The sequence below is a fragment of the Xyrauchen texanus genome, chromosome 3 (assembly GCF_025860055.1).
Source record: "Xyrauchen texanus isolate HMW12.3.18 chromosome 3, RBS_HiC_50CHRs, whole genome shotgun sequence".
Classification (NCBI taxonomy): Eukaryota; Metazoa; Chordata; class Actinopteri; order Cypriniformes; family Catostomidae; genus Xyrauchen; species Xyrauchen texanus.
The window spans coordinates 47,362,210-47,389,668 of record NC_068278.1 but is presented as its reverse complement, the minus strand read 5'-3'; the positions used below and the strand labels follow the sequence as shown (position 1 = coordinate 47,389,668).

The 27,459-nt window shown below is 44.1% G+C and overlaps 1 protein-coding gene across 3 annotated transcripts in view; it reads right to left on the bottom strand.

The window, feature by feature from the left end:
* Positions 1 to 8,120: 8,120 nt before the first annotated feature.
* The window catches only part of LOC127621665 (WSC domain-containing protein 2), a 118,710-nt gene continuing 99,371 nt past the window's right edge, over positions 8,121 to 27,459 (bottom strand). For all 3 annotated transcript variants that reach the window (XM_052095356.1, XM_052095376.1, XM_052095366.1), the window contains exons 7-10: positions 23,888 to 24,062; positions 19,069 to 19,233; positions 18,765 to 18,965; positions 8,121 to 10,102 (exon numbers count right to left, since the gene is read on the bottom strand). In XM_052095356.1, the coding sequence (XP_051951316.1) occupies positions 9,750 to 10,102; positions 18,765 to 18,965; positions 19,069 to 19,233; positions 23,888 to 24,062 (894 nt within the window). In that variant the 3' untranslated portion in view covers positions 8,121 to 9,749. The remainder of the gene's footprint in view (positions 10,103 to 18,764; positions 18,966 to 19,068; positions 19,234 to 23,887; positions 24,063 to 27,459) is intronic.

Sequence of the window (27,459 nt, the reverse complement as noted above, 5' to 3'; positions counted from 1 at the left end):
TGGGGAGTAATATGAGTACCTTATCTCCCGGTGCAAATTCCCTTAGCTGAGTTCCCCTGTCATACAGCCGGCGCTGACGTTCTTGGGCTCGGAAGCAAATTCTCCTGTGTTAGTTTCTCCAAAGTGTGTATCTTTGCTCTGAGATCATGGACGTATTGAATTTCATTCTTACTATCTAAAGGCCCCTCCTCCCAGGCTTCACGTAAGACGTCCAGCACACTGCGTGGGTGCCGCCCATACAGCATCTCAAATGGGGAGAAGCCAGTGGAGGCTTGCGGGACCTCTCATACTGTGAATAACAGGGGGTCAAGCCATCTATCCCAGTTGGACATGTACGTTCACAAGTTGACTGACAGTGACAGGTGATATTTGTTTTTCAAAGGTGATTGTTTCTTTACCTGTGCATTGGGGCTTCCTTTTTAAAATCCACAATATATAGAGCAATAGTGTAATCCGGAAGTAAAAAAACAATATAAGCCTTTATAAGTCCTCTTAATGTGAGCTCCAAGGTTGTTCATTGATGGTACAGTATATGCTACCTTGATGCCATCAGTCTGCGATATTTCAACTTCATTGTTTAAAAATCATGCTTGATAGCAGAATTCCTTGTAAACAACAATAGTACCCATGGTCCAGCAGAGAAGGCTTCACCAATCAGAGAACTGCATCCAACATAGCCCGCCATACGTGCCCAGGAGCGACTGCAGACTTCAATAATGCACTGTGAATAACGCAACCAAGTCGGTTTCCATTCACCCTTAAACTACTTATATATTTGTATGTATTGGAATACTTTGCAATAGACCGTCTCGGTTACTAACGTAACCTCCGTTCCCTGATGGAGGGAACGAAACGTTGTGTCGCTGAGTTGACACTAGGGGTCGCTCCTGCGGAGCACGGCCATCTCTGATTTTGAGAAAAGGCCAATGAGAATTGGCGTGTGGAATTTGCATGCCACTACCCCGGACATACGGGTATAAAAGGAGTGACGCTGCAAATACACATGAGGTATCGCACTGAGGAGCCGAGCCAAAGACCCGGCGCTTTCAGCGGATGGTTCAGTATTGTGGCTAGCGGGAACACAACGTCTCGTTCCCTCCATCAGGGAACAGAGGTTACGTCAGTAACCGAGACGTTCCCCGTCTGTCACTCAGTCGACGTTGTGTCGCTGAGTTGACACTAGGGATCCCATGGAAAACACCACAGAGCTGAACCGAGTTACGCAGACAAGCGGTGCGAGATGGGAAAACCTCTGTGTGCCTCGTAGCCAGCGCAGCAAGCCATCGCATAACTACCCCCAACACACTGGCAGGCATGAAGCGGTCCCCTGCACCTAGGGGGAACAGCTAACTGCTCAGAAGTATAAGGACTGGCTGGCCCAGCCGGGGCCTTCTCTCTATTTTTCTCCCCTGAAAAAGGAACGAAATCGTTCTGCTGGGGGCCAAACATAAATGGTCCAAGCTGGGGGGTGTCCTCCAAAGAGGAGGACACCGCAGAGACTACACCCGGCCCCGAGAGGGGGGGGGGGTTTAGGTGGAATACACACATGGTCTTACCGGCTAGCAGCGGAAGCAAATCGTGTGGAACGGCGCCGTGGTAGACCCTACCCAAAGGTGGGGAGGGGTTACTACAAACACGGCGACCCAGGGCAGAGGGCCCTCTGTCCAAGGAAGACGCGGTTTGCCGGTAGGGAAACCATTTTGCGGGATATACATCACACAGGGTTGCCGAAGGGGGCGACCAGCACATGTGGAGCACTTACCTCAGTACGGGGGCCTAGTGACGCCCATACCGGGGCGTCAGTGAGCCTCTCCGAAGACTCGACGGCTGCTAGGCTAGGGAGGAAGAACGTCCAGGGTTCACAGTCGTGATAACGACGGCCGGGGAGACCGGAAGTGGAGCCCGGGGGCTGAGGAAACTGCTCTTCTTTTGAAAATGTGGGTACCGCAGCCTGTTGGGCGTGCGGTGAAATAAACCCCAAAAGGAAATAAGGATTCTCCACCCGCCCCTCCAGCGGGGGAAGGAGTGGTCTGCTTACCAGCTCCCGAAGTGCAGTTCCCTGAGTCCCAGGGCTGCCCGTCCCAGGGGCGCTTCGAAGCCTTCTTAGGGTTCTTGGCGGCCGGTCGTGAGGCGGGGGGCGTCGCCATCCTGCGGGTAGCTCCGCGCCGGGGCCGGCCCCGAGGGGCGGGCTGTGGCGGGGCTGGTGTTGGTACCGCAGGGGGACGCGCTGGGCGACGAGCAGACGGGGTGCGGGGCCTGAAGCTCCGCCTGGGCAGGATGTGCTGTATAGCCTCCGTCTGCCTCCTTACCATTGATAACTGCCGGGCGAAGTCTCCAACGGTGTCGCCAAGCAGCCCAACCTGGGAGATGGGGGGGCGTCAAGGAAACGTACCTTGTCAGCCTCTCGCGACTCGACCAGGTTGAGCCATAGGTGGCGCTCCTGGACCACCAACGTGGACATCGCCTGCCCGAGAGCCCGCGCCGTGACCTTCGTTGCCCGGAGGGCGAAGTCGGTCGCTGAACGCAGCTCCGGCATTAGACCCGGGTCAGGACTACCCTTGTGTAGTTCCCTAAGTGCCTTGGCTTGGTGCACCTGCAGGAGTGCCATGGCATGTAAGGCGGAGGCGGCGCTGTAGGCTTTAGCCGTCAGAGACAACGTCAGCCTACAGGCCCTGGACGGAAGCCTCGGGCGGTTCCACCAGGTGGAGGCGTTTTGTGGGCATAAGTGCACCGCGACCATAAGCGCCGCTCCGGCCCCAGGAACCAATCGTCGAGCCGTGAGGGTTCCACTCCAGCCCGACACTTGCGGCTGCCCGGGCAAGCATAGCTGTCAGCTCCGCATCAGCCTACGACTGAGCTGCTGCACCCGAGGTTGGGAGCTCAGCCGAGTCTTCAGCGTCAGACATGACAAACCCACTCTCCGATGCCGCGATCGAGATCTCATCGTCGTCAGGCGCTCCGAGCGCGATCACGGATCCGCTATGAAGCGAACCGGCAACCGCGCCCCAGCGCTCAGTTGGAGCATACGAAGGTGGCTGGGAGTGGGAGGTCCGTGGGGTTGTACCTGGCGGAGAGGCTCCCACTGAGGTCCCCATATCGCCCCCAGCGCTAGCCGACACCGCCTCATACCCGTAGGTAGAAGGGCCGAGTCGGGGAGCGGCTGGGGTGCCTCGCGCTCTTACGAGTGCGAGGCGCGATCGCAACATAGCCATGGGCATGCTCTCGCAGTGAGAGCATGAACCATCCATGAACGCTGACTCTGCGTGGGTAGCACCCAGACACAAGAGGCAGCGATCGTGGCCATCAGACGGGGAGAGAGAACGACCGCAACCAGGAAACACACACAAACGGAAAGACATCTTGAAAAAGACGCTTCACCGTTTGTGCCACTCTTTTAGAGAAATAAACTCTTTTAATGTTTTATATATATATGTATATGAGAATATACATATATATATATAAACGAAGATATTCACTACGTAAATTCTTTTATCAGCTGCTGAAGCGCCCAGGGGTGTATGCTCAGCACAACGTAGTATGCGAGGGGGAGGACCGCTGGAAAGCGCCGTAAAGCCAACAGCTTGCAGAGATGAATGACACAGCAGAGGAATTCAGCTCTATGACTGCTCTCTCAGCTCCGAAGAAGATATCTGATGTGTATTTGCAGCGTCACTCCTTTTATACCCGTATGTCCGGGGGAGTGGCATGCAAATTCCACACGCCAATTCTCATTGGCCTTTTCTCAAAATCAGAGATGGCCGTGCTCCGCAGGAGCGACCCCTAGTGTCAACTCAGCGACACAACGTCGACTGAGTGACAGATGGGGAATTTTAATTAACAACCCAAAATTAATAGTTTTATATATTCTATTGTTTTTATTACATAATTTGCAATGCTTCATGGGATTGTATTTCATGCCCTCATGAAAGATGTTAAGTAAACAGTCTTGTAGCACGAGCCTTTTCTAGCTATATGTTGTATAAGCGGCCGTAAAGTGGGATTGGGGCTTCCATGTTGGATATCACTTAGGGCCCCATACACTCAGAAATGGCCATGCTTGTATAGTTGTCTTTTTGACCGATTTTTAAATACTTTTTTTTGCCTCAAAACAAAGTTTGTAATGTTGTGATTCACCTCGGAGCTGGTTGCTTTGGTTCATGGCTTACAACGATGCAAAAAATGAATGGGAAAAATACTTCCGAAACCCAGATGGCTGAAAAAGTAGGTGGGAACTGTTGTGCTATATTATGCATTCCAATGTCACTCATTTATTTTTAAGGGACAGTTCACCCAAAAATATTAATTCAATCATTGTTTACTCACTGCTGTGTTGTTATAAAGCCATATGACTTTCTTAACACAAAGGGAGAAATTTAGTTCTCAGTGATGTCATACGATGGCAGTTTATGGTGACCACATCTTCAAGCTTCAAAAGAACACAAAAGTTTAACTCAGATGTCTAATATATTTTTCCATGAGACTCATGATTGTTATGAAAGCATACAATAAGGTTTGGTGTAAAACAAACCGAAATCAAATGTATTATTTAGTAAAAATTTTCACTGACCATTATTCTCCTCTGTGCCTTAATGAGTCTGCATGTGAGCTTTAGAGCTCTTTGCACGAGAAACAGTAGTTATGCAGCACATGCAAGAAGGGGCATTCAAGCGAAAACTCGTTTTGTTTCGCTTAAACAGAACCACCAGCGATATTAACAACAGAAACCACAACATAGCTGCACACAAACCAGAGAACAGAACTTACAAACATATCTGAAGAGTTTGTAGTGTAAGAATACACTGATCAGCCACAATATTAAAACCACTGACAGGTGAAGTGAATAACATTTATTATCTCATTACAATGGCACCTGCCAAGGGGTAGGATATATTAGGCAGCGAGTGAACAGTCAGTTCCTGAATTTCAAGTGTTGGAAGCAGGAAAAATGAGTGACTTTGACAAGGGCCAAATTGTGATCAATGGTTGACAAAATATATTAATCCTGTAGTTCAGTAAAAGTACAGATAACCTGATGAAATATTACTCCAGTAAAAGTGGAATTACCCATTTTAAATTTCCACTTGAGTAAAAGTACAAAATTATTTGCTTTCAATGTACTTAAGTAACAAAAGTACTGGTCTATTAAAGGGATTAGTTACCCCTAAAATTAAAATGGTCTCATAATTTACTTACCCTCACGCCATCCCAGATTAATGCAAATGAATGGTGGCAAGAACTTTGAGGCTCCAAGAGCACATTAAGGCAGCATAAAAGTAATCCATATGACTTCAGTGGTTAAATATTATTTTTTAGATGAGATATGATAAGTGTGAGTGAGAAACAGATCAATATTTAAGTCCATTTGTACTACAAATTTTTTTTTTTTGGGCTATTCACATTCTTTGTGCATATCGCCACCTTCTGGGCAGGGAGGATAATTTATAGTAAATAAGGACTTATATATTGATCTATTTCTTACCCACACCTATCATATTACATGGATTAAACCACTGGAGTCGTCTGGATTATTTTATGCTGCCTTTAAGTGGTTTATATATCTTAAAAATTCTAGCAACCATTCACTTGCATTGTATGGACATACAGAGCTAGAGCATAGAGTTATTCTTCTAAAAATCTTTGTTTGTGTTCTGCAGAAGAAAGAAAGTCTGTGATGGCAGGGTGAGTAAATGAAGAGAGAATTCTCATTTTTGAGTGATTTATCCCTTTACGGCTTTTGTTTAATATTCTTTTGCAATTCAACATGCTGTATCCCCCTGCTCATATATATATATAAGGAGAGAGTAATCTAATGTCACAGGCACACAGATAATTTACAGCTTTTTATTAAGAAAAACTGCCGCACACAATAACAATGTGTATGTGTGTGTGACACTTTCCTGACTATATGTGTGTTTCATACTTAAAAAGAATTCCTTTTCATCAGTAGTGTTGGAGGTATGAACTGGTGACTGGGACATTATCTCTTCTCACAGATTGTCTCTGAAATAGTCCTGAAGACCTGAAATTGAATGATCTTGAATTGCTAGTGGTATGGTTAAGTATGGTTAAACTAATGCAACTCTGTGAATCCAATTATAAAGTATGGTTATTTGAGTTACATGATTATTCATATTATAAATCCATACTGCCATACATTAAATCAAGGGTCACCAATAATGAATTCATTAACCAAAAGGAGTAGGCTATTCTTCATAAATGTCAGGTCAATGCATATTGTGTGTTTTAAATTGTTTATGATTTATTTATCTGTTTATATATATCATATCTGTTGGCCAAACAATGTTTTTTCATCTTTGTAAATTGCCAATTTGTACATCTTTACTATATTATCAATAATTTTGTGCTTCAGGTTTTAAACGTGTACGTGTTTAATAATCTGGGGCCGGTTGCACCAGCTATACGTACGGTACAACTTAGCCTACTTGTGGCGTAAACGGGCACTAAGCCACAATTTACACTCTACAAAATACTTGAGCATTGCACCATTAATCTTAGGTAGGATATAACCCTACGTATAAACTAAATATTTACGGAAGCCTCAAACGAGTAACGGATGGAATAAAAAAGCAGATTAATTTAATGACATCAATGAGCTCATGTTATAGTTGACAGGCTTCTGTCCTTTCGACATATATGATGGTGTTGGCAATGACACTCGTTTACATTTACGGGAGAAAACATTATGTAAAAAAAACTTCTTCAGCAGGAAACTGATCTAATGGTGCACTTTCCGGTGTAGCCTACTCCGCCCAGTGTAGCTCTCTCTATATATCCTAGATTACCCTGCAACCTAATTTGCATTGGACAGAGTTCATTTATAAGATTACTGCTAGCAAGCAAGTACATTCGTGGCAGTTTTACTAATATAATATAAATAATTACTTGCCTTGATGTGTTTTTCAAGTTTGACTGCAAGTTCTTGAAAGCCAATTCCACGTCAGGTCTTGCAGTGGTTATTACCTACCAAAAGTGGTCCAAGAAGGACAACCGGTGAACCGGCGACAGGATCATGTGTACCCAAGGCTCATTGATTTGCATGGGGATTGAAGGCTAGCCCTTTTGGTCCGATCCCACAGAAGAGCTACTGTAGCACAAATTGCTGAAAAACGTAATGCTGGCCATGATAGAAAGGTGTCAGAATACACAGCGCATCGCAGCTTACTGCGTATGGGCAGACCAGTCTGAGTGTCCATGCTGACCCCTGTCCACCGCCAAAAGCGGCAATGAGCATCGGAACTGGACAATAGAGCATTGGAAGAAGGTGGCTTGGTCTGATGAATCACACTTTTTTTTTTTAGGGTGGGACAGGAGTGGTGGGATACAAATTGGAATTAAAAACGTAATTTTAATTTAGTTTAGTTTAATTTAGAGATGTGAAAAACGGGGTGAATGCATTTGAGGTGTTGTGGTATTTTGAGGCAGACCGCCACCAGACCAATGACATTAGTGATGGATAATGGCCCGATAAACTTGGGATCCAGCTTACATGAGGGCAGTCAGTGCATATTTGGAGAACAACCATTCCTTCTACCCACACACGTAAGCTGGGGGCTTAGACCGGTGTCTGTCCGCTGACCTCTTGACGATAGCACCAGTCCGTAAGAGTCCGTTGAGCAGGAACAGAGGTGGAGGCTAAACTGGAAGGGTGAATACCACGTAGATGACGATGGCATGCATCCGAACTGACCACAGAATGACCTGCCCACAGATTAACGTGCTAGCTACACCTGTTCCAGAGTGGAACAGGTGTAGCTAGCATGTTAATCTGTGACATGATCAGCGCTTCCCCGTGAGCGATCACTGTTCCCATGGAAACACTGATAATGTGTGCTGGCTCCGCCTTCGAGACATGAGGGGGAGAGAAAAACAAAACAACAGAATAAACCGGCGAACTCACCAGAGCCGTGACATCGGGTTGATGTTTAGAATCTCTGAGTCTCTTTTGCATGTTGCTTCATACTTGGTTTCATCCCTTATTTCTTGATTAATTTCTAATTTATAGATTATTGTGTTGACTTGCAGTTTTGAATAAATAAAAAAAACCTTTGCAATTAAAACTCTAAAAACAAAAAGAACAAATCTGAAATTGTTTACAGGGAACAAGTTTATAATAGCACCCAAAATGTGATACACAGTATATTGATATTTGGGGAGGAATATTTTTACTGTGTTTACAGATGTTGTCAAGGGAAATGGAAAGTACAAATTAATTCAGGGCAGCATTGCAACCGCTCTCCTAATCTAAATTGGGACACAAATTGGTGGAGAAGAGGTTTTTGCTTATTAGATACAGTAACTATATTGTGAAGGAATAAAGGTGGTAGAACTCTCTTCATGAACAGAGTATTTTTTTTTAACTGCCCACTGCAAAAATGTCCTAAACCTCACTGAATAAAATGATTGTAAAAAGTAATTCATTTAAAAGAAGAAGCAGAAAAAAAAGTACTTTGTTGCTTTCATCTAAATCAAGAGTCCAATGAGGACTTATTATCCGGTCCTTGCCTTTAGTAATTTGCAGGCAACTGACAGATATAATGTCATGTTTATGAGTTGCCCATGCATTTGTCTAATACTGGTGGCATACTGCAGGTTGAAGCACCATAACATCTGAAGGCAAGGTCCAAATCTTTGTGGGGACAGGAGACTGTGGTTCAGGTGTTAAACAGATGAAATCACTGTTCATATCATTAAAATGTGACTAAATTGCTTTAGAGTTCATGGTCTCTCGAGGTGCAGAAAAGGCAGGTGGGATAAAACAGAGGTGATGTGTGTAAAGGAAACACTTGGGTCCATCTAAAAGTGGTCCGAATGTCTTGATAATGACTGATATTATAGAAGAAGCTTTCATAGACAGCATAAATAGTCATTGCCTGGGATATTTAACATAATTTGTGATCCTGACTTAAAGGGACATTTCCCACAAAAAAAAAAGATTCCTTATCTTTATGTTAATCCAAACCATTATTACTTCAGGTTAGGTAGAATGACAGCCTCAGTCACCATTCACTTTCATTGTATGGAAAAAGATGCAATGAATGTGAATGGTGAATGAGTTTGACAATCCCTAACATTTTTCCTTTTGTGTTCCATAGGTAGAATTTTTATTTTTGGGTGCACTATCCTTCAAGGAAGGTGGCCAGATGGTAATTACATTTAAATTAAAGGGTTCATATTGACAGCATTCTCCTTGCAGATCAATTTCAAGCTTGATTACACTTCCTATAACGTCATCTAGCGCTCTGTGCATGCGTCAAACACTAAGAAGTATAATCGAACTTGATATCATGTTGTGCCTAGAGTCTGCAATGGCAAGATGTACAGTGAAATGTTTTTGTTCTTCTGTGGAACAAAAAAAAGCAATTTTGTATAAGGTTCTGGTTGCTTTTATCTATTAAAATTACAATTACTGGGTACTTGAGATTTCCAGCTCTAAAAAGGACACAGAATACCATAAAAGCATAATAAAAGTATAATGGAATATTCTATATGTCTTGTCTGCTATATATTCCAAGTCTACTATTGTCATCTAATAGCATTGTGTGACACGAGGGTGAGCAAATAATGACAGTTAATTTTTTTCTGTGTACTATTCCTTTAAAACAGAACACAAACAACAGTAAAGTACAATTCAAAATTGTAAAAAGGGGAAAAGCTTCAAAAAAATGTAAAGCGTAAAGTGTGTGTCCCTCCTATGTGTTTTGAAATAAAGCAAAGGTAAAAGATGAGTGTCATCTCGGCCTGTACTCCTCAGGTACACCAGACAGGTTTCTCTTTTTGAGTGATGCGTCCACAGTCTTAATAAGCCTATCAATGTTGGCACGCATTTCAGGCGTGTAAGGGTCATATTCTAGCTTTTTCAGCCCAGAACGTTTGAAGTTCCCATCTTTCTGTCCTTCTACACACAACAGACGATCCTCAGAGACCTCCAGGCCCAGAAAGATGACCATGGCCTTTAACTGAGAGAAAAGATTGTGCTTTAACTCCTCAAAGTGCACCACGTGAACTTTCTTCCCATATTTCAGCCAGTCCAGTGTGTGGGATGCCCACCATGGAGCATAGTTCTTCACAAACTCTGGCCACTCTGATTGAAAGAGAGAGAGGGAGAGGGAGAGAGAGAGAGAGAGAGAGAGAGAGAGAGTTTAAAATCAAAGTGTTTTATTTCTGAGACCCTAACATCACCAAACAGAATTGCAAAAATAATGACTTTTCATAATGTTTTCAACAGGTCAAATAGACATTCCCATCAAAAGTCATGTCATTGGTTAAGCCTGTGTTACTGTGTTGGGCTGGGTTCCGCTTCCCAAAAGCACTGTTAGCTGACTATGGTCGCAAGTTCCATTGTTACCAACATACAGTCAGGTCCATAAATATTGGGACATCGACACAATTCTAATCTTTTTGGCTCTATACACCACCACAAAGATGTGCTTTAACTGCAGACTTTCAGCTTTAATTTGAGGGTATTTACATCCAAATCAGGTGAACGGTGTAGGAATTACAACAGTTTGTATATGTGCCTCCCACTTTTTAAGGGACCAAACGTAATGGGACAATTGGCTGCTCAGCTGTTCCATGGCCAGGTGTGTGTTATTCCCTCATTATCCCATTTACAAGGAGCAGATAAAAGGTCCAGAGTTCATTTCAAGTGTGCTATTTGCATTTGGAATCTGTTGCTGTCAACTCTCAATATGAGATCCAAACAGCTGTCACTATCAGTGAAGCAAGCCATCATTAGGGTGAAAAATCAAAACAAACCCATCAGAGAGATAGCAAAAACATTAGGTGTGGCCAAATCAACTGTTTGGAACATTCTTAAAAAGAAAGAACGCACCGGTGAGCTCAGCAACACCAAAAGACCCGGAAGACCCCGGAAAACAACTGTGGTGGATGACCGAAGAATTCTTTCCCTGGTGAAGAAAACACCCTTCACAACAGTTGGCCAGATCAAGAACATTCTCCAGGAGGTAGGTGTATGTGTGTCAAAGTCAACAATCAAGAGAAGACTTCACCAGAGTGAATACAGAGGGTTCACCACAAAATGTAAACCATTGGTGAGCCTCAAAAACAGGAAGGCCAGATTAGAGTTTGCCAAACAACATCTAAAAAAGCCTTCACAGTTCTGGAACAACATCCTATGGACAGATGAGACAAAGAACAACTTGTACCATAGTGATGGGAAGAGAAGAGTATGGAGAAGGAAAGGAACTGCTCATGATCCAAAGCATACCACCTCATCAGTGAAGCATGGTGGTGGTAGTGTCATGGCGTGGGCATGTATGGCTGCCAATGGAACTGGTTCTCTTGTATGTATTGATGATGTGACTGCTGACAAAAGCAGCAGGATGAATTCTGAAGTGTTTCGGGCAATATTATCTGCTCATATTCAGCCAAATGCTTCAGAACTCATTGGACGGCACTTCACAGTACAGATGGACAATGACCCGAAGCATACTGTGAAAGCAACCAAAGAGATTTTTAAGGGAAAGAAGTGGAATGTTATGCAATGGCCAAGTCAATCACCTGACCTGAATCCGATTGAGCATGCATTTCACTTGCTGAAGACAAAAGTGAAGGGAAAATGCCCCAAGAACAAGCAGGAACTGCAGTAGAGGCATGGCAGAGCATCACCAGGGATGAAACCCAATGTCTGGTGATGTCTATGCGTTCCAGACTTCAGGCTGTAATTGACTGCAAAGGATTTGCACCAAGTATTAAAAAGTGAAAGTTTGATTTATGATGTTAATCTGTCCCATTACTTTTGGTCCCTTAAAAAGTGGGAGGCACATATACAAACTGTTGTAATTCCTATACCGTTCACCTGATTTGGATGTAATACCCTCAAATTAAAGCTGAAAGTCTGGAGTTACAGCACATCTTGTTCGTTTCATTTCAAATCCATTGTGGTGGTGTATAGAGCCAAAAAGATTAGAATTGTCTCGATGTCCCAATATTTATGGACCTGACTGTATCTTGCTGAGGAGCGATAGGGTCCGTCTCTATTGCTCGCTCTCTCCCCAGATCCAGCTGATCCTTCTCGTAAGCCTTAAGGGGCGCTGAACCTCTGTACATTCCACGCATAATAATAAAGCGGCTGAGAAATTACTCGAGGTGGTTACTCGGGCTGTGGCCAGACTACAGCTAGACTGGCCACGCGATCAAGAGACCAAAAAATGCTCCAAACTATAAGACGGTTTCTGTCTGGTGGCAAAAAAAAAGGAAGGGAACGCTATATTAGTCCCTTCCTTTCTTTGATGACCTCCATGATGAGCTTTCTCGCTCATGGAGGAACCCATATACTTCCCGTGTCCACGTACCCTCGATGTCTTTATACTCGACTATCGTGGGTGCTGAGACACAGGGGTATTGAATGATGCCGCCGGTCGTCGATCTCTCGCCGGGTTCGGCATCATCTTTTAAAAAGCCCTCCCTCCCCACGAAGCCATGCAGGACCACCTCCACGCTAGTGGGGAAGGCTTATCAAGCGGCGGGTCAGGCTGGTGCTGCTCTGCACACCATGGCGGTGTTGCAGGCATACCAGGCTGATCTGCCTAAGGACCTGAGTGCAGGTTCCGCGCTCTACGAGGAAGCGTTTTCTGAGCTTCATCGAGCCACGGACCTATCTCTACGCATGACCAAACAGACAGCCCGTGTTATTGGCCGGTCTATGTCCACTTTGGTCAGCACGGAAAGACACCTGTTTGGTCAGCACGGAAAGACGCCCCAATTTCGACTTCTGGACTTTTTGGAGATACCATGACTACGGTTATCTCCAGGTTCCAGGAGGCAAAAAGCCATGAGGAAGCCTTCGGGCAATTCTTCCCTCACCGCACTCAGGGGTGGGGCCATCGGCCACCCAGTCCCGCCCCGGTCCTGCTAGAAGGGAGGCTCAAAAACAGGGCGTAGCGAGTCGTGCTCTACCTCGTAATGAATGGGGACAGGCTCGCCGCCCACCGACAGCCTTCAAAGCAAGACCTCAGGGTGGTTATTTCAAAAAGGACAAAACCCTGAGGGTCTTGCGCTCAACACGGTGGGGGTAGCTCCCATCGGGACAGGACATGTGTACTATCCACTTCGCCCCTCCTTAGTATCCTCACGAATCCTCTCCTTTCCCGCCGCCTCTGGTGTTTCGGCAGGCAGAGGCTTCCAACTAAAAGTTGGGTGTACCGCTGTTCCTGCCTTATTCCAGGACGCGGAATACCCGACATCCCAGGAAGTGTCGAAATTAGTATCCATTTCAGAAAACCTGGCAGCGTGGAAACTTCTGCCCGGTATTTCTATGTGGGCTCTAAGAACAGTAGAAAGAGGCTACAGAATTCAATTATCTCGCCATCCTCCGCGCTTCAACGGCGTGGTCGCCACTTCCGTGAAACCGGAACAGGCATGTCTACTGTGGAAAGGACTCAAAGTCTCTTGGTCTAAGGGGCCATAGAACATGTTCCCCTTCCAGAGAAAGAGTCAGGCTGTATACTTCCTGGTCCCCAAGAAGGGTGGGGGGTTGTGTCCGATCTTAGATCCTCGAGGCTTGAACCGCTCAGTCAGGGCGTTCAAGTTCAAGATGCTAACTATCAAGACGGTCGCGTCACAAGCCCAACATCACGTTTTCATTCTCATGGATGCATATTTTCTTATAGAAATTCTGCCACAGCACAAGAAGTTCCTTGAGGTTCGCTTTCGAGGGCAAAGCCTTCCAGTATCGGGTTCTTCCATTTGGCCTAGCCCTATTTACCCCGCACATTCACAAAATGCACGAATACAGCACTGGCTCCTTTGTGACTCCGGGGTATCCACATTCTGAATTACATAGACGACCGGCTGATCCTTGCGCAGTTCTAAGAACTGGCAGTCCAGCACAGGGATATCATCTTAGCTCATCTGGTTTCTTTGTTAAAAGAGCGTTCTCTCTCCCACCCAGGGAATTACCTATCTGGGAGTTATATGGAATTTGATCACGATGCGGTCTCATTTGTCTCCCGCTCAAATCATTTCCATACGGAACACCCTGAGCAAAGTCAGGCTAGGTCAAGGTTGCACTGCTCGTCAGTATCAGCGAATATTAGGTCTCAGGGCATCTGCGTCCATGGTGATCCCTCTGGACCTTCTGCTCATGAGACCGTTTTTGTTGTGGCTCAAAGCCAGGGGGGTTTCTTCCAAGGGCCAAATCCCCTAGGCTAATAAGGGTTATGCGCCGCAGGTTTCGTTCCCTTTCTATGTGGTTCAGACCCTGGTTTCTTACCTTGGGTCCCACTCTAGGTGCGTCTTGTCGCAGGCTGCTAACGACAGATGCCTCTCTGATCGGCTGGGACCTTAAGTGGTCGTCCAGCTTAAAGGGAATAGGAGGGTCGTCAGCTCGGTTGTCACAGTAACTGTCTCGAGTTGACGGCTGTATTTCTGGCCCTGAAATACTTCCTCCGGAGGCTACCATGTCTTGGTGCGGGTGGGCAATACAGCGGTAGTCTCTTACATAAACCATCAGGGAGATCCACGTTCATGTCAGCTGAATTTATGACATGTCGAATTCTCCTTGGGGCCCAGGGCAGCTCCTGTCACTCAGGGTGGTTTATATCCCTGGATGCCTGTATATGCGAGCAGATTTAATTTCCAGACAGAAAATACCGATGGGGAGTGGAAACTCCACCCTGAGGTACTGGGTGAGATTTTTCCTGGGCAGAAGAGGACCTCTTCGCCTCTATGTACAGCGCAATGTCTCCTCTGCTTCACCCGAGTCACCCAGCCCCCTTAGGTCTGGATGTAAAGGCACATACAAGACCTGGAATGCATCTGTATGCATTTCTTTCCCCGTTTTTTCTGCTCCCGGGAGTCTTCGCCAAGGTTCGCCAGCAAGGGTCTTGCCTCCTACTGATAGAGCCGTGCTGGCTGAAGAGGGTATGGTTCTCGGAGCTAAATTCTCCCCTCGGCGGCTCGCCTCGGGCGATTCCGAACAGGAAGGACCTTCTTTCTGAGACACAGGGGACCGTATTTCATCCCCGGCCCGAATTGTGGAACCTTCTTATGCGATGAGGTACACAGGGCCTTCTCCTGAGGTTACCGAGACCATTTTAAGTGCTAGGGCTACCTCTACTTGGAAAAAATCTGGGTAGATTTTACAGGGCAGAAGAGGAGCTCTTCGCCTCTATGAACAGCGCAATGTCTCCTCTACTTCACCCCGAGTCACCCAGTCCCCCCCTCTGGGGCTGAACACGGTGGTGCATATATGTCCCAGAATGCGCCTGTATGCGTTTCCCTTTATTAAAAGTTCATATTGCAGAACTAGTTAACTGTGAGATCGCTTCAGTTCTGGACTTTCCGCAGGAAGAACCGCCAGAAGGCTTATGCCCTGCCACTCTCATTGTCTATGTGGCCACCTCGGCTTGCCACGCCTTGATTGACGGAATGCCCTTGCTCGCTTCATTCGTGGAGCCATGCAACTGTGGCCTCCTGTTATGACCATGACCTCTTATTAGGACTTGGCAATAGTCCTTGAGGGTCTGGTTGAGACCTCCTTTGAACCTCTAGAGTCAGCGTCTGACAGACTTCTGACTCTCAAGATGGTTTTTCTTATGGCGATTATCTCTAGAGATAATTGGGGACCTACAGGCTCTGTCTGTTTTGCCAGCCTGTTTAGAGTTTGTCCCAGGAATGACCAAAGCAATTTTGCACCCTCATCCTGACTACCTGCCTAAGGTGCCTTTCGCGACCCTACATCAGGTCACTCTCTAAGCCTTCTGCTTCCCGCCGTTTGCAATGCCGGAGCAGCAAAGGCTTCTCAGACTGTGCCCAGTCTGTGCCCTTCAGACTTATGTCCACTGCTCTAGCCAGTGGTGTAAGTCAGGGCAACAGCTCCTTGCCATGGGACCCGCAAGTGGCCACCCCCAAGCAGCCCCCGTGAGTGGCCACCCCCAAGCAGACTATGTCGCCTTGGGTGAGGGATGCACCTTCGTGGCGTGCTGTCAAGCTTCGCAGTAGGTGTCAGGGCTCACTCTACCAGAGGGCTCACCTCCTCTAAAGCCATGGCTAGAGGTCTCCCTCTGCAGCAAGTTTGTGATGCGGCAGGTTGGTCCTCTCCGCACAAATTCATTCGATTTTTATAGTTTGGATGTTCTTGCCACTCCAAGCTCTTATGTCCTTGAGTCAACATCTCAAGCTCATGTCTGAGGCCTCTCACGCTCTTGTGAGCACACTACACAACTGTAGGGGGTCCGGACAGCCACAGTGCGGCGGCTCTTCAGCACAGCATCTCGTTCCGCTTTTTTCAGGGAACAAGGGTTACACATGTAACCCGAGATGTTATGCATATGCGTGCTGCAAAATTGATCACTTTGTAGTTTCTACAATACAAAAGTCTACAGGAGAGGAAGCAGATTCTGGGCCAAGCAAAAAAAAGGAGGAAGTATGATCACAAATATTTAAAGTTGGGATTTTCGTGGACCGGTCCCGATGATGCGCCGCTGCCACAGTGTGTTATTTGCAAAGAGGTTGTAAAGGGATCAATGGAAAGGCGAGAACCGGCTTTACAATATAACTAATAGTTTTAATGATCAACTTAAAAGACAACATAAACACACGACGGACATGTCCGTAAACGATCTCTCTCTCCCGCACGATCCTCTGCAGTCGACCTTTATCCCTCACGGAGGCATAATTAGCCTAATACGGGACCGGTGTGTAGGATCACGACCCGGCCCCACCCTCCGCCCTGCCACATTCCTCCCTCGTTCTCTCAGGTTGGGGAGCTCTTACTCTTACTCGCCAGTTCTCCGATACACCGCAGCTTGTTCCTCGGCCATTCCTCCACCCCCTATCGGACGACAGCCGCGCCTCTCCGGGCAGATCAGAGGCAGTCCTCCAGCCCCTGGCGGACGGAACGCCCCGCCGCGTTCTTGGGGAACAGAAGGGGTCTCCCCCGCCCCTGGCAGCGGTTCTCTCGCTCCAGGCAGTGGGCGGTCTTAAACCCCGCCACGTTTCAGCGGCTGGTAGGGAACTCCTCCGCCCCTGGCAGCGGCCCTGACCGTTCCAGGCGGTCGGTTAGGAGCCCCTTCTCCCCTCGCGGTCGGCGGCCATAGTCCTCTTTCAGGCGGCTGGGCTCCTCGTCCCCCGGCAGATAGCCGCGGCTGCTCAGTTGAGGTGGACGTAGTGGCGAGAACTCTACTACGGCGTATCCCTCCTCCTCCTGATCAATGGAAAGGAGGAGGCGATAACCGGCTTTACAATATAAATAATAGTTTTAATGATCAACTTAAAAGACAACATAAACACACACATGACGGACATGTCTGTTAACAATCTCTCTCTCCCGCACGATCCTCTGCAGTCGACCTTTATCCCTCACGGAGGCATAATTAGCCTAATACAGGACCGGGTGTGTAGGATCACGACCCGGCCCCGCCCTCCGCCCTGCCACAGAGGTGCTAACAAATTATAGTATGAGAGATCATGTAAGCTCTGGCGTCATATTGAGGCCAAGCTCTGGTGGTCAAGCCACAGGAAATGTTGGACAGAAAGCTGAAAGGATTGCAAACACAAAAGAGAGTAATCCAGACTTTTAGCTCAGTTAATACTAAGGAGACTGAAGCATCATATTGCGTTGCTTTATGTATAGGACTGAGTTTCCCCACCTCTCTTGAAAGGCTATGAGAGTCCTCATCCCCTTCACCTCCACTTACTGTTCAGAGTGCGGGTTTTCCGCTTTGACCCTGCTTAGAAGCAAATACCGATCAAGGCTGCAGGTGGACGACGATTTATGTTTATTCCTTTCTACCGTGCAGCCCCGCATCGATCACCTTTGTGCATCAAAAAGTTGGACTCATTGTTCCCACTGATGTAGGGATGATAAAAATGATGAGGCAAAATTGGCAATCAGATTTTTTTTATTTATTTTGCTTAACTTAGGCCTATATGGAAGTGATTTTTACGCATTTGATACTGTGACAAAACAGCGCTGTCCATAGCTGATGCTGTTTGATGTCTGATGTTGATGTTTTCAAATTTGATTAGCTTAAGTAGCCTAAAATCTCAAAAATAGCTCTTATTCAATTGATATAACCGTAGTAGCCTGTGGCTGTTAATGAACATGTTTACAGTTAAGTTATTTGACCTTCGAGGGTTATCTGTTCAGTGATGAGAAAATAGAGCTGTCCATCGTGCTGATTTCGTTATATGTCTTATTTTGTTGGCTCTTTGGTTATAGGGCTGTTGAGAATACTTCGTTTAGTTTTTTGACTGTGGAGGATTCTGTGCAGAAGGCACAATTGCTTGAATGTGGTAAAAATACCATGGTGTTAATGCTTAACTGTGAAAAACTCGCTTAAGACTATTTAAATTTCTCTGCATTAGTCATATGTAGATATCTCACACAAATGTATGAAGGGAAAATATCTATACAAAATCACATTATAGGAAGACATGGCTTTTTTATGAGAATGATGAGTGTACACTACAGGCTGTGGTACAGCAGCTGTGATCTGCGTGAGGATATACAATCTGCTTAACCTCAAATTCAGTGTTATGCAGAAAACGGAAGGCTTTTACAGGAAAAGAGAAACAGCCTCTAAAAGCATTAATTCAGAGTTGTAGCAAAGTTTGTTCTAAAACACAAACACTAAATAAAAAAGTTTTCTCAAGATGATCTTAACATGGTGCTTATCTGTAGATTTTACTCACTAAAACATTCTCTCTTCTGTGCTCAAAAGTGATAGTACCACTTATTCTGATGATCTCAGAGAAGTGGTCCATCTGTTTTCTCTTACCTTTGCCTCTCCAGTGAGCTTGGGAGGCAAATCCAATATGGCCACCGTACTTTCGGTTAAATTCAGCCATGAGGGCTTTGTAAGGGTTCCGGATCATGAGGATGCTGGAATCAAAGGCATCAATCTCCTTCTTGCCACTCTCGTGAGTCTTGATACATATTGTTCTACCACTGCGCCAGTGATCTCTCTCCCCTTTAAAACCTGCATATGCAAAGCCAAAGAAAGAAAGAGAAAAAAAATGAGCAAGCCAGGCAGAAAAACATGCCCAGAGAACAGAAAGATATTTAGCACATGTTAAGTTCACCTTTGTTGTACAGTGAGCCATCAAAATAGTAGCTCCCGGTGTAGTAGCCAGTAGCCAGTTCAATGAGGTGACGGGCCCAGGTATTCCCTGCTCCTGGGAAACTAGCCAGTCCCATTAGCTGCTTGGTGCGAGTGGGTAAAAAGTGCCGGTCCATGCAGCGATTATCTGTAGAGATAAAGAATGTCTTGTTTTTATATGGGCACACATTGTCATACTGTATATAAGACATTAAAGTTAAAAATACTTTAAGTGAAATCTGCATTTGTTTTAATAACAGGTAAAACGTTTCTTTCCACAAAAAAAAAGCACATTTCAAAATATTTTGGTTGATCACAGCACACATATTTGCAACTGCTTCAGACCAAATTCTCCACTGACCACTATACAGTAGCTGCTCTTTTCTACTGTATTAATAGTTTTGTGAAACCATCTGTTAAAGGAATAGCTGACTTGATTTCAGTCTGTGTGTTACACTAAGCTATTAAAATTGCTTCAAAAGACTTGGAATATTGTGCCCAAGTTTAACTCCTTTTTAATGGTGCTTTTTTGTCCTTTTTTGGAGCTTGATTCTAACTGATCTATGCTTTTGCTCTATGGAAAACAGCAGTGTAAGAATTTTTGAAAAAAATAATTTATGTTCCATGGAAAGTCATACAGGTTTGGAATGACATCATGGTAAGTAAATTATGGAAGAATTTTCATTTTTAGGTGAACTTTCCCTTTAAGGTATTTCAGAAATACTTCAAAAGACTTGCATGGCATGCCATCTTTTCTCAGCCCAGTTTTTCTCTTCACACAATGTCAACGCCCTGTAAGTAGGCACTGTATTTAGCAGCAGTTCAGTACTTTTTACACGCACTGCATACATAAACATGTCCTGCTGTGTTTATAAAGCTATAGTGCACGCAGGGTAGTGGAACTCCATGAGGGTTAGAAAAAGCAGTTCAGGGCAGTTAACACCAATTAATGGTAATAAAACAAACAAATCTAAAACTCTGAATTGGTACTGTGTGAACAGAGGTTGATATTATTTAACTTTGACTAAGTGAGATTTGTTGATCTCAGAAAATGCTCTTGAGAAACTCCGATTCAATCTTTTCAGATGTTGTCTTGCTTAGGTTTCAACTTAAGTACATGATGACCATACATCATTTTAACCACAGAGAGGATGATTTTCAAAATGCCAAGAGGAAAGGAAATAAGTTTGTACTTTGATTAGGGAGTAAATGAATGGATGTAGAGTCAAATTTCATTAAACAAATGACAACATCACATATTTGTATGAAAGAACTCAGTATCAGGCCACGGTGCTGAGAATATATACACTCACTGAGCAGATAATTAGAAAAATGATGGTCCAAAATAAAGTGCCCAACGTGATCTTCTGCTGTTGAAGCCCATCCGCCTAAAGTTTCAACATGTTGTGCATTCTGAGATGCTATTCTGCTCACTACAATTGTACAGAGTGGTTATCTGAGTTACCGTAGCCTTTCTGTCAGCTCAAACCAGTCTGGCCATTCTCCGTTGACCTCTCTCGTCTGGTACCAACAATCATGCCATGGTCTAAATCACTAAGATCAAATTTTTTCCCATTCTGATGGTTGAAGTGAACATTGACTGAAGCTCCTAACCTGTATCTGCATGATGATATGCATTGCACTGCTGCCACATGACTGGCTGATTACATACGTTTATAAAAAAGCAGATGTACAGGTTTTCCCTATAAAGTGCTTAGTGAGTTTCCATCCATCCATACATCTTCTAAAGCCGCTTGTTCTATATAGGGTTGCGGGTAGGGAAACACCCTAACATCCCTCAACATTTGACCTATGACCTACTATATTGTGCAGCTTGTCTGAATTATCTGAACTTCTTCTATATATAGTAACACACCATACTGACCACTTATCGTATGCTAGTTGTTATTCCTACTTTACATAATCCATTTAATGACACATTCTTGTAATGTTTTATAAAAGCTTCCTCCAGAGTGTTCTGTCCTTTGGCCTTATCTGTGTGTTTGGTAACATGCATGTTAAGGACCAAAGGAAACTGCAGCGCATGATTAAGATGGCCAGCAGGATTATCGGAATTGACCAGGTGTCGCAGCTCAACTGTACAATGAGCTTATTTTTTAAAAAACTGATCAAATCCTCAGAGATCCTGCTCACCCTCTATATCATAAATTTATGAGAAGCAATAGGTCAACTGGTAGGATTTTACAACAGAGAATTAGAACAGAAAGGTACAATAAATCATTTGAACCTACAGCGATCAGATTGTATAATGATCAAGTACATCGCAAGTCATCATAGTTTTAGTTACTTGATAATATTATACATTTTTTAGCGTTAAATGTTGGATTGTGATTTTCAATTCTGCAGTATTTTTATTTCTTTTTGTGTTTATGTGTTGTTTAGTTATTGTGTTTATGTGTTGTTTAGAAAATATGTTGTGACAAGGGCGCGTAATGAATGACCACATGAATTTCCCCTTGTGGGATAATAAAGTTAACCTTGACCTTGACCTTAATGTATTTGTGTATATTGTATCTTTAATTTATCTATTATATTTTAATCAAACATTGTATAATTTTCTGTATAATCCTTGTATAAAATGATTTTAGCAGAAACATTTATATAAATAATAGAAAACATTTCAAATCTACAGAGTGATTTTGTTTAGCATTGTGTATTTGAAAGCGTGCATGCATTTCGGAGGAAGGGGTTGCTTGCCAAGCAGGCTAGTTGCAGCAAACAAGTGTCATACGGGTGCATTTATTAAAATCCTTAAAGGAATATTTCACCCAAAAGTAAAAAAAATTTCATCATTTACTCACCCTCATGGCAAGATGTGTATAACTTTCTTTCTTCTGTTGAACACAAAATTCTTTAGAAGAATATCTCAGCTCTGTATGTCCATACAATGCAAGTAAATTGTGACCAAAACTTTGAAGGTCCGAAAAGCACATAAAAGCAAAATAAAAGTTATTCAGATGACACCAGTGGTTTAATCCATATCTTCAGGAGCATTATGATAGGTGTGGGTGAGAAATAGATCAATATTTAAGTTCTCCTCCCTGTCCAGTAGGTGGCAATATGCACAAAGAATGTGAATCATCCAACAAAAAAAAAAAAAGAAAGAAAGAAGAAAATGAATGTAAAAGTGGAGATTTATAGTATTGAAAAAAAAAAAAGGACTTAAATATTTATCTGTTTCTCACCCACACCTATCATAATTGCTTAGAAGATTTGTATTTAACCACGGGAGTTTTATGGACTACTTTTATTCTGCCTTTATTTGCTTTTTGGAACTTCAAAGTTCTGGCCACCATGGACCTACAGAGCTTAGATATTTTTCTGAAAAATTTTGTTTGTGTTCAGCTGTCATGTTTATGTGTTTTGTTCTTGTTTTCAGGTCTTTTATTTTCTTGTTTAGTTCCTATTCTAATCATGTGGTGTCTTGTCATGTGATTTCCTGTTCCCTCATGTGATCTTGTTATGTGTTTCCCCAGTTCATGTGTCTTGTTTTCATTGGTTCTTTGGTTGATTACTTTGTTTTCAATTCTAGTTTATCATTGATTTTAGTTAATTAGTCTTGTCTTGTTTTTAGTTCTGTCTGTTCATTGGTTGTCTTGTTACTCATGTCTGTGTATTTAAGCCCTCATGTTTGCCATTGTCTGGTGTCAGGTATTGCGAGTGTAACTTTGTTGTTTTGTTCAAGCCAAGTCGAGATTCATGCCAAGTATTTTGTTCACAATTGGATTTATGGTTTTCTGACTTCACTTATTTAAATAAACTACACCTGGGTTCTACACTTCATCATCTGCCTGTTGCCAGCAACGTTACATCAGCAGAGGAGAGAAAGTCATACACATCTGGCAAGGCATGAGTGAGAGTAAATTATAAGAGAATATTTATTTTTGGATGAACTTTCCCTTTAATACACTATTAAAAACGTATGCATTACAAATGCATAATAAATGCATAGAAATGTTTTCCACTTAATGACAAACTTACATGAGAGAACATAATCTTCCACCACAGTTGAACACAAACAGTCACTCTGTTTATGCTGACAATGATATCAAAGTCTGAGGAAGTACAGAGGAAGTGTTAATCTAGCAGACGAGTGATTTGATCTCTAAACTAACATCAGCTGATATGCGGCCACAAGTGTTTCGTGGAAGCTGCACAGTGATTTTTTTTTGTGTGTGTTTCTATAGTGAACTGTAAATACTAACAGCTATCACAAATAGATTTTTGCTTTATACTTAATCTTGATTTGTTGCTATCCTTGCTACAGCACTTTTAATCAAGTTACGTTACACTGTTAACTCTAATGTTGTTATTAATTAAAACAAATTTGTCCTAATTAAACATTTCTTGAAATATCATGTTATGGAACTCATATAGATGTTATGTTATGGATGTTTCTTAAACCTCTTAAACCAAGGGCCTTTTACCCCAAGTGTGTGTTTTTTTTTACTGAATTTGAATCAAAACAACCTTCCATTATTATTTATTTCACACAAATGATGTTGCTCCATCATTATTCAATACAAATAAATACTTTTTTAGATCTTGATGCATTTTGTAACCAAAACAAAAGCAAATTTTCCTTAAGGCGTTCCTTTAGTCCTGTTGTATCCTACTACAAACTCAAAATGACCAAGTTCAAAATTAAGGCTATGGGAAATGTATGTTTGGAAATTATGGAGACATTAAGAAGTTTTTACAAGGAATTAATACAGGTTTTAGCTCTTCTGGCAGTCTGTGGGCTTAACCACAATGTTTTAGTCTAAACAAGCGAACATTACCCTGAACTTGTGTCTGGTACACAACAAAGAAGTTATTGTTCCCACAACTCTCAAAGTCTTCTACTGTGCAGCGCTGCAGACACATTTCCTCATCCTCGTGCTCATGTAGGGTAAACAGAGGAGTGGGAAATCCACAGTGACATTTTTCCCCAGCCAATGCTGCCAGAGAATATTCCTAGATCAAACAAAGGAAGAAATTAGAAATGATATAGAGTTTAACAGACTCACACAAACCCACATGAATGGAAAGGTACTGGTACTAATAAAAAAAAAATAATTCAACACATGGCTGGTGAAAGGAAGTTCCCTATACTAGCTAGCTTCACTATGATGCTGCGCTGCTAAGCGCTATGGGGAACAATCCTAGTTGTGACCGAGCTGTGAATATTTGTGTAACACGTCAATGAACATTGACTGGAATTTATAGCCTCGGCTGATGTAATCATTAGATGCACCTGAGGCCAGGCTATAAATGGATGCGTCACCATGTGTCGTCAGATCCTCTTTTTTCAGAGCGATTCTGTGGCTATGTGTTTCACAAACCCTGTCAAAACTTTTTCCTCTGTTAGGAGTTAGAATTTGTTAGGCAGTGTGCAGTCAACCTTTTCTCCTTTCTCTTCTGTTTAGAAAATATTATATACAGGTGCTGGTCATATAATTAGAATATCATCAAAAAGTTGATTTATTTCAGTAATTCCATTCAAAAAGTGAAACTTGGATATTACATTCATTCATTACACACAGACTGATATATTTCAAATGTTTATTTCATTTAATTGTGATGATTAAAACTGACAACTAATGAAAATCTCAAATTCAGTATCTCCGAAAATTTTAATATTACTTAAGACCAATACAAAAAAAGGATTTTTAGAAATGTTGGCCAACTGAAAAGTATGAACATGAAAAGTATGAGCATGTACTGCACTCAATACTTAGTTGGGGCTCCTTTTGCCTGAATTACTGCAGCAATGCGGCGTGGCATGGAGTCAATCAGTCTGTGGCACTGCTCAGGTGTTATGAGAGCCCAGGTTGCTCTGATAGTGGCCTTCAGTTCTTCTGCATTGTTGGGTCTGGCGTATCGCATCTTCCTCTTCACAATACCCCTTAGATTTTCTATAGGGTTAAGGTCAGGCGAGTTTGCAGGCCAATTAAGAACAGGGATACCATGGTCCTTAAACCAGGTACTGGTAGCTTTGGCAATGTGTGCAGGTGCCAAGTCCTGTTGGAAAATGAAATCTGCATCTCCATAAAGTTGGTCAGCAGCAGGAAGCATGAAGTGCTCTAAAACGTCCTGGTAGACGGCTGCGTTGCCCTTGGACCTCAGAAAACACAGTGGACCAACACCAGCAGATGACATGGCACCCCAAACCATCACTGAGAGTGGAAACTTTACACTGGACTTCAAGCAACGTGGATTCTGTGCCTCTCCTCTCTTCCTCCAGACTCTGGGACCTTGATTTCCAAAGGAAATGCAAAATTTACTTTCATCAGAGAACATAACTTTGGACAACTCAGCAGCAGTCCAGTCCTTTTTGTGTTCTGACGCTGTGTCTTGTTCAAGAGTGGCTTGACACAAGGAATGCGACAGCTGAAACCCATGTCTTGCATACGTCTGTACATGGTGGTTCTTGAAGCACTGACTCCAGCTGCAGTCCACTCTTTGTGAAACACCCCCACATTTTTGAATGGGTTTTGTTTCACAATCCTCTCCAGGGTGTGGTTATCCCTATTGCTTGTACACTTTTTTCTACCACATCTTTTCCTTCCCTTCGCCTCTCTATTTATGTGCTTGGACACAGCATGGAAACTTCTGCCAGATATATTCTTTTCTGTGCAGGGGCGTAGCACCAAATTTTGGGCCCTGGGTATAAACCATCTTGCTGGGCCCCCGTACCAAATATGTATGTATAGAAAACTGACTTCTAAGGGGCCCCCCCTGCCTCGGGCCCTGGGTACTCGGTACCCTTTACCCCCCCAGTTCGACGCCCCTGTTTCTGTGGGTCTTATAAGGGCGTCAGGATTTAATTCACTCGCCGCTTTTCCGTGTTTCAACATCGTGTTCTCACTACCGTAAACCGGATTTCTTTTTTATGTAAAAAAACCCCCTCAAATTTCCTGGATAAAGGGGCCATGGTATGTGTTCCCCTTCCAGAGAGTGTTAGGTTATTACACTAAATACTTTCTGTTTCCCATGGAGGGTGAGGGATGGCGTCTGGCTTACATCTTAAAGCTTGAACTGCCCATGGGTGTTCAAGTCCTAGATGATGCCTATCAAGATGGTTGTGTCTCAAGCCCTACAACTCGTTTGGCTGGTCACCATCGATCTTATGACGCACTTCTATGCTTCATTTAGAAGTTCTGCCACAACATGGAAAGTTCCTGAGGTTCGCTTCCGGGGGCGAAGTCTTCTAGTGTCAGGTTCTTTCATTCAGCCTAGCCCATTTTACCTGCAGATTCACAATGCATGATGTAGCGCTGGCTCCTTGCGACTCCGGGGCATCTGCATTCTGAATTATGAAGACGACTGGCTGATCCTAGCGCAGTTCCAGGAACTGGCAGTTCAGCACAGGGACATTGTCTTAGCTCATCTGTTTCTCTGGGGTTGAGGCTCAACGCCAAGAAAAGCATCCTCTCTCCCACTCAGAACACTGTCTTTCGGGGCATCGTATGGAGTTCAATCACAATGCGGGCACAACTGTCTCCCGCTAGAATTGAGTCCATTCAGATCACCCTGAGCAAAGTCAGGCTAGGTCAAGGTTGCACTGTTATCAGTATCAATGATTTCCAGGTCTCAGAGCGACCACGTCCTCGATGATCCCTCTGGACCTTCTGCTCATGAGACCGTTTTTATTGTGGCCCAAAGCCACGGGATTTCTTCCAAGGGCCAAAACCCTAGGCTAATAAGGGTTACGCGCCTCAGGCTCCGTTCCTTTCTATGTGGTTCAGACCCCGGTTTTCTACCTTGGGTCCCACTCTAGGTGCGTCTTGTTGTTGCAGGCTGCTAACGACAGACGCCTCCCTGATGGGCGGGGTAGCGGCCTTAAGTGGTTCTCCAGCTTAAGGGGATTGGAGGGTCGTCAACTCGGTTGTCACAGTCACTGTCTCAGGTTGATGGGTGTATTTCTGGCCCTGAAATACCTCCTCCTGAGGCTGCCATGTCTTGGTGCGAGTGGACAATACAGCGGTAGCCTCTTACATAAATCATCAAGGCAGTAGGGGGGTGACGCGTACATAGCACAAATGTGCCTGCATGCGTTTCCTTCTACTAAAGTTCATATGACAGAACCAGCTAACTGCCAGTTTACTTCAGTTCTGGATTTTCTGTAGACAGAACTGTCAGCGGGCACTTGCCTCGCCACTGCCAGGTTCTATGTGGCTACTGCGGTTTGCCACGGCTTGGTGGGCGGGGTGCCCTCTAAGAGGTATCCTTGCTTAGAGTTTGCCCCAGTTATGACCCAAAGCATTCTTTGCACCCTCACTTTGGGTGAGGGACATTATTGCCCGGGCCTATGAGGCACGTGGTCAAGCTTCGCCAGTAGGTTTTAGGGCGCACTCTACCAGAGGGCTCT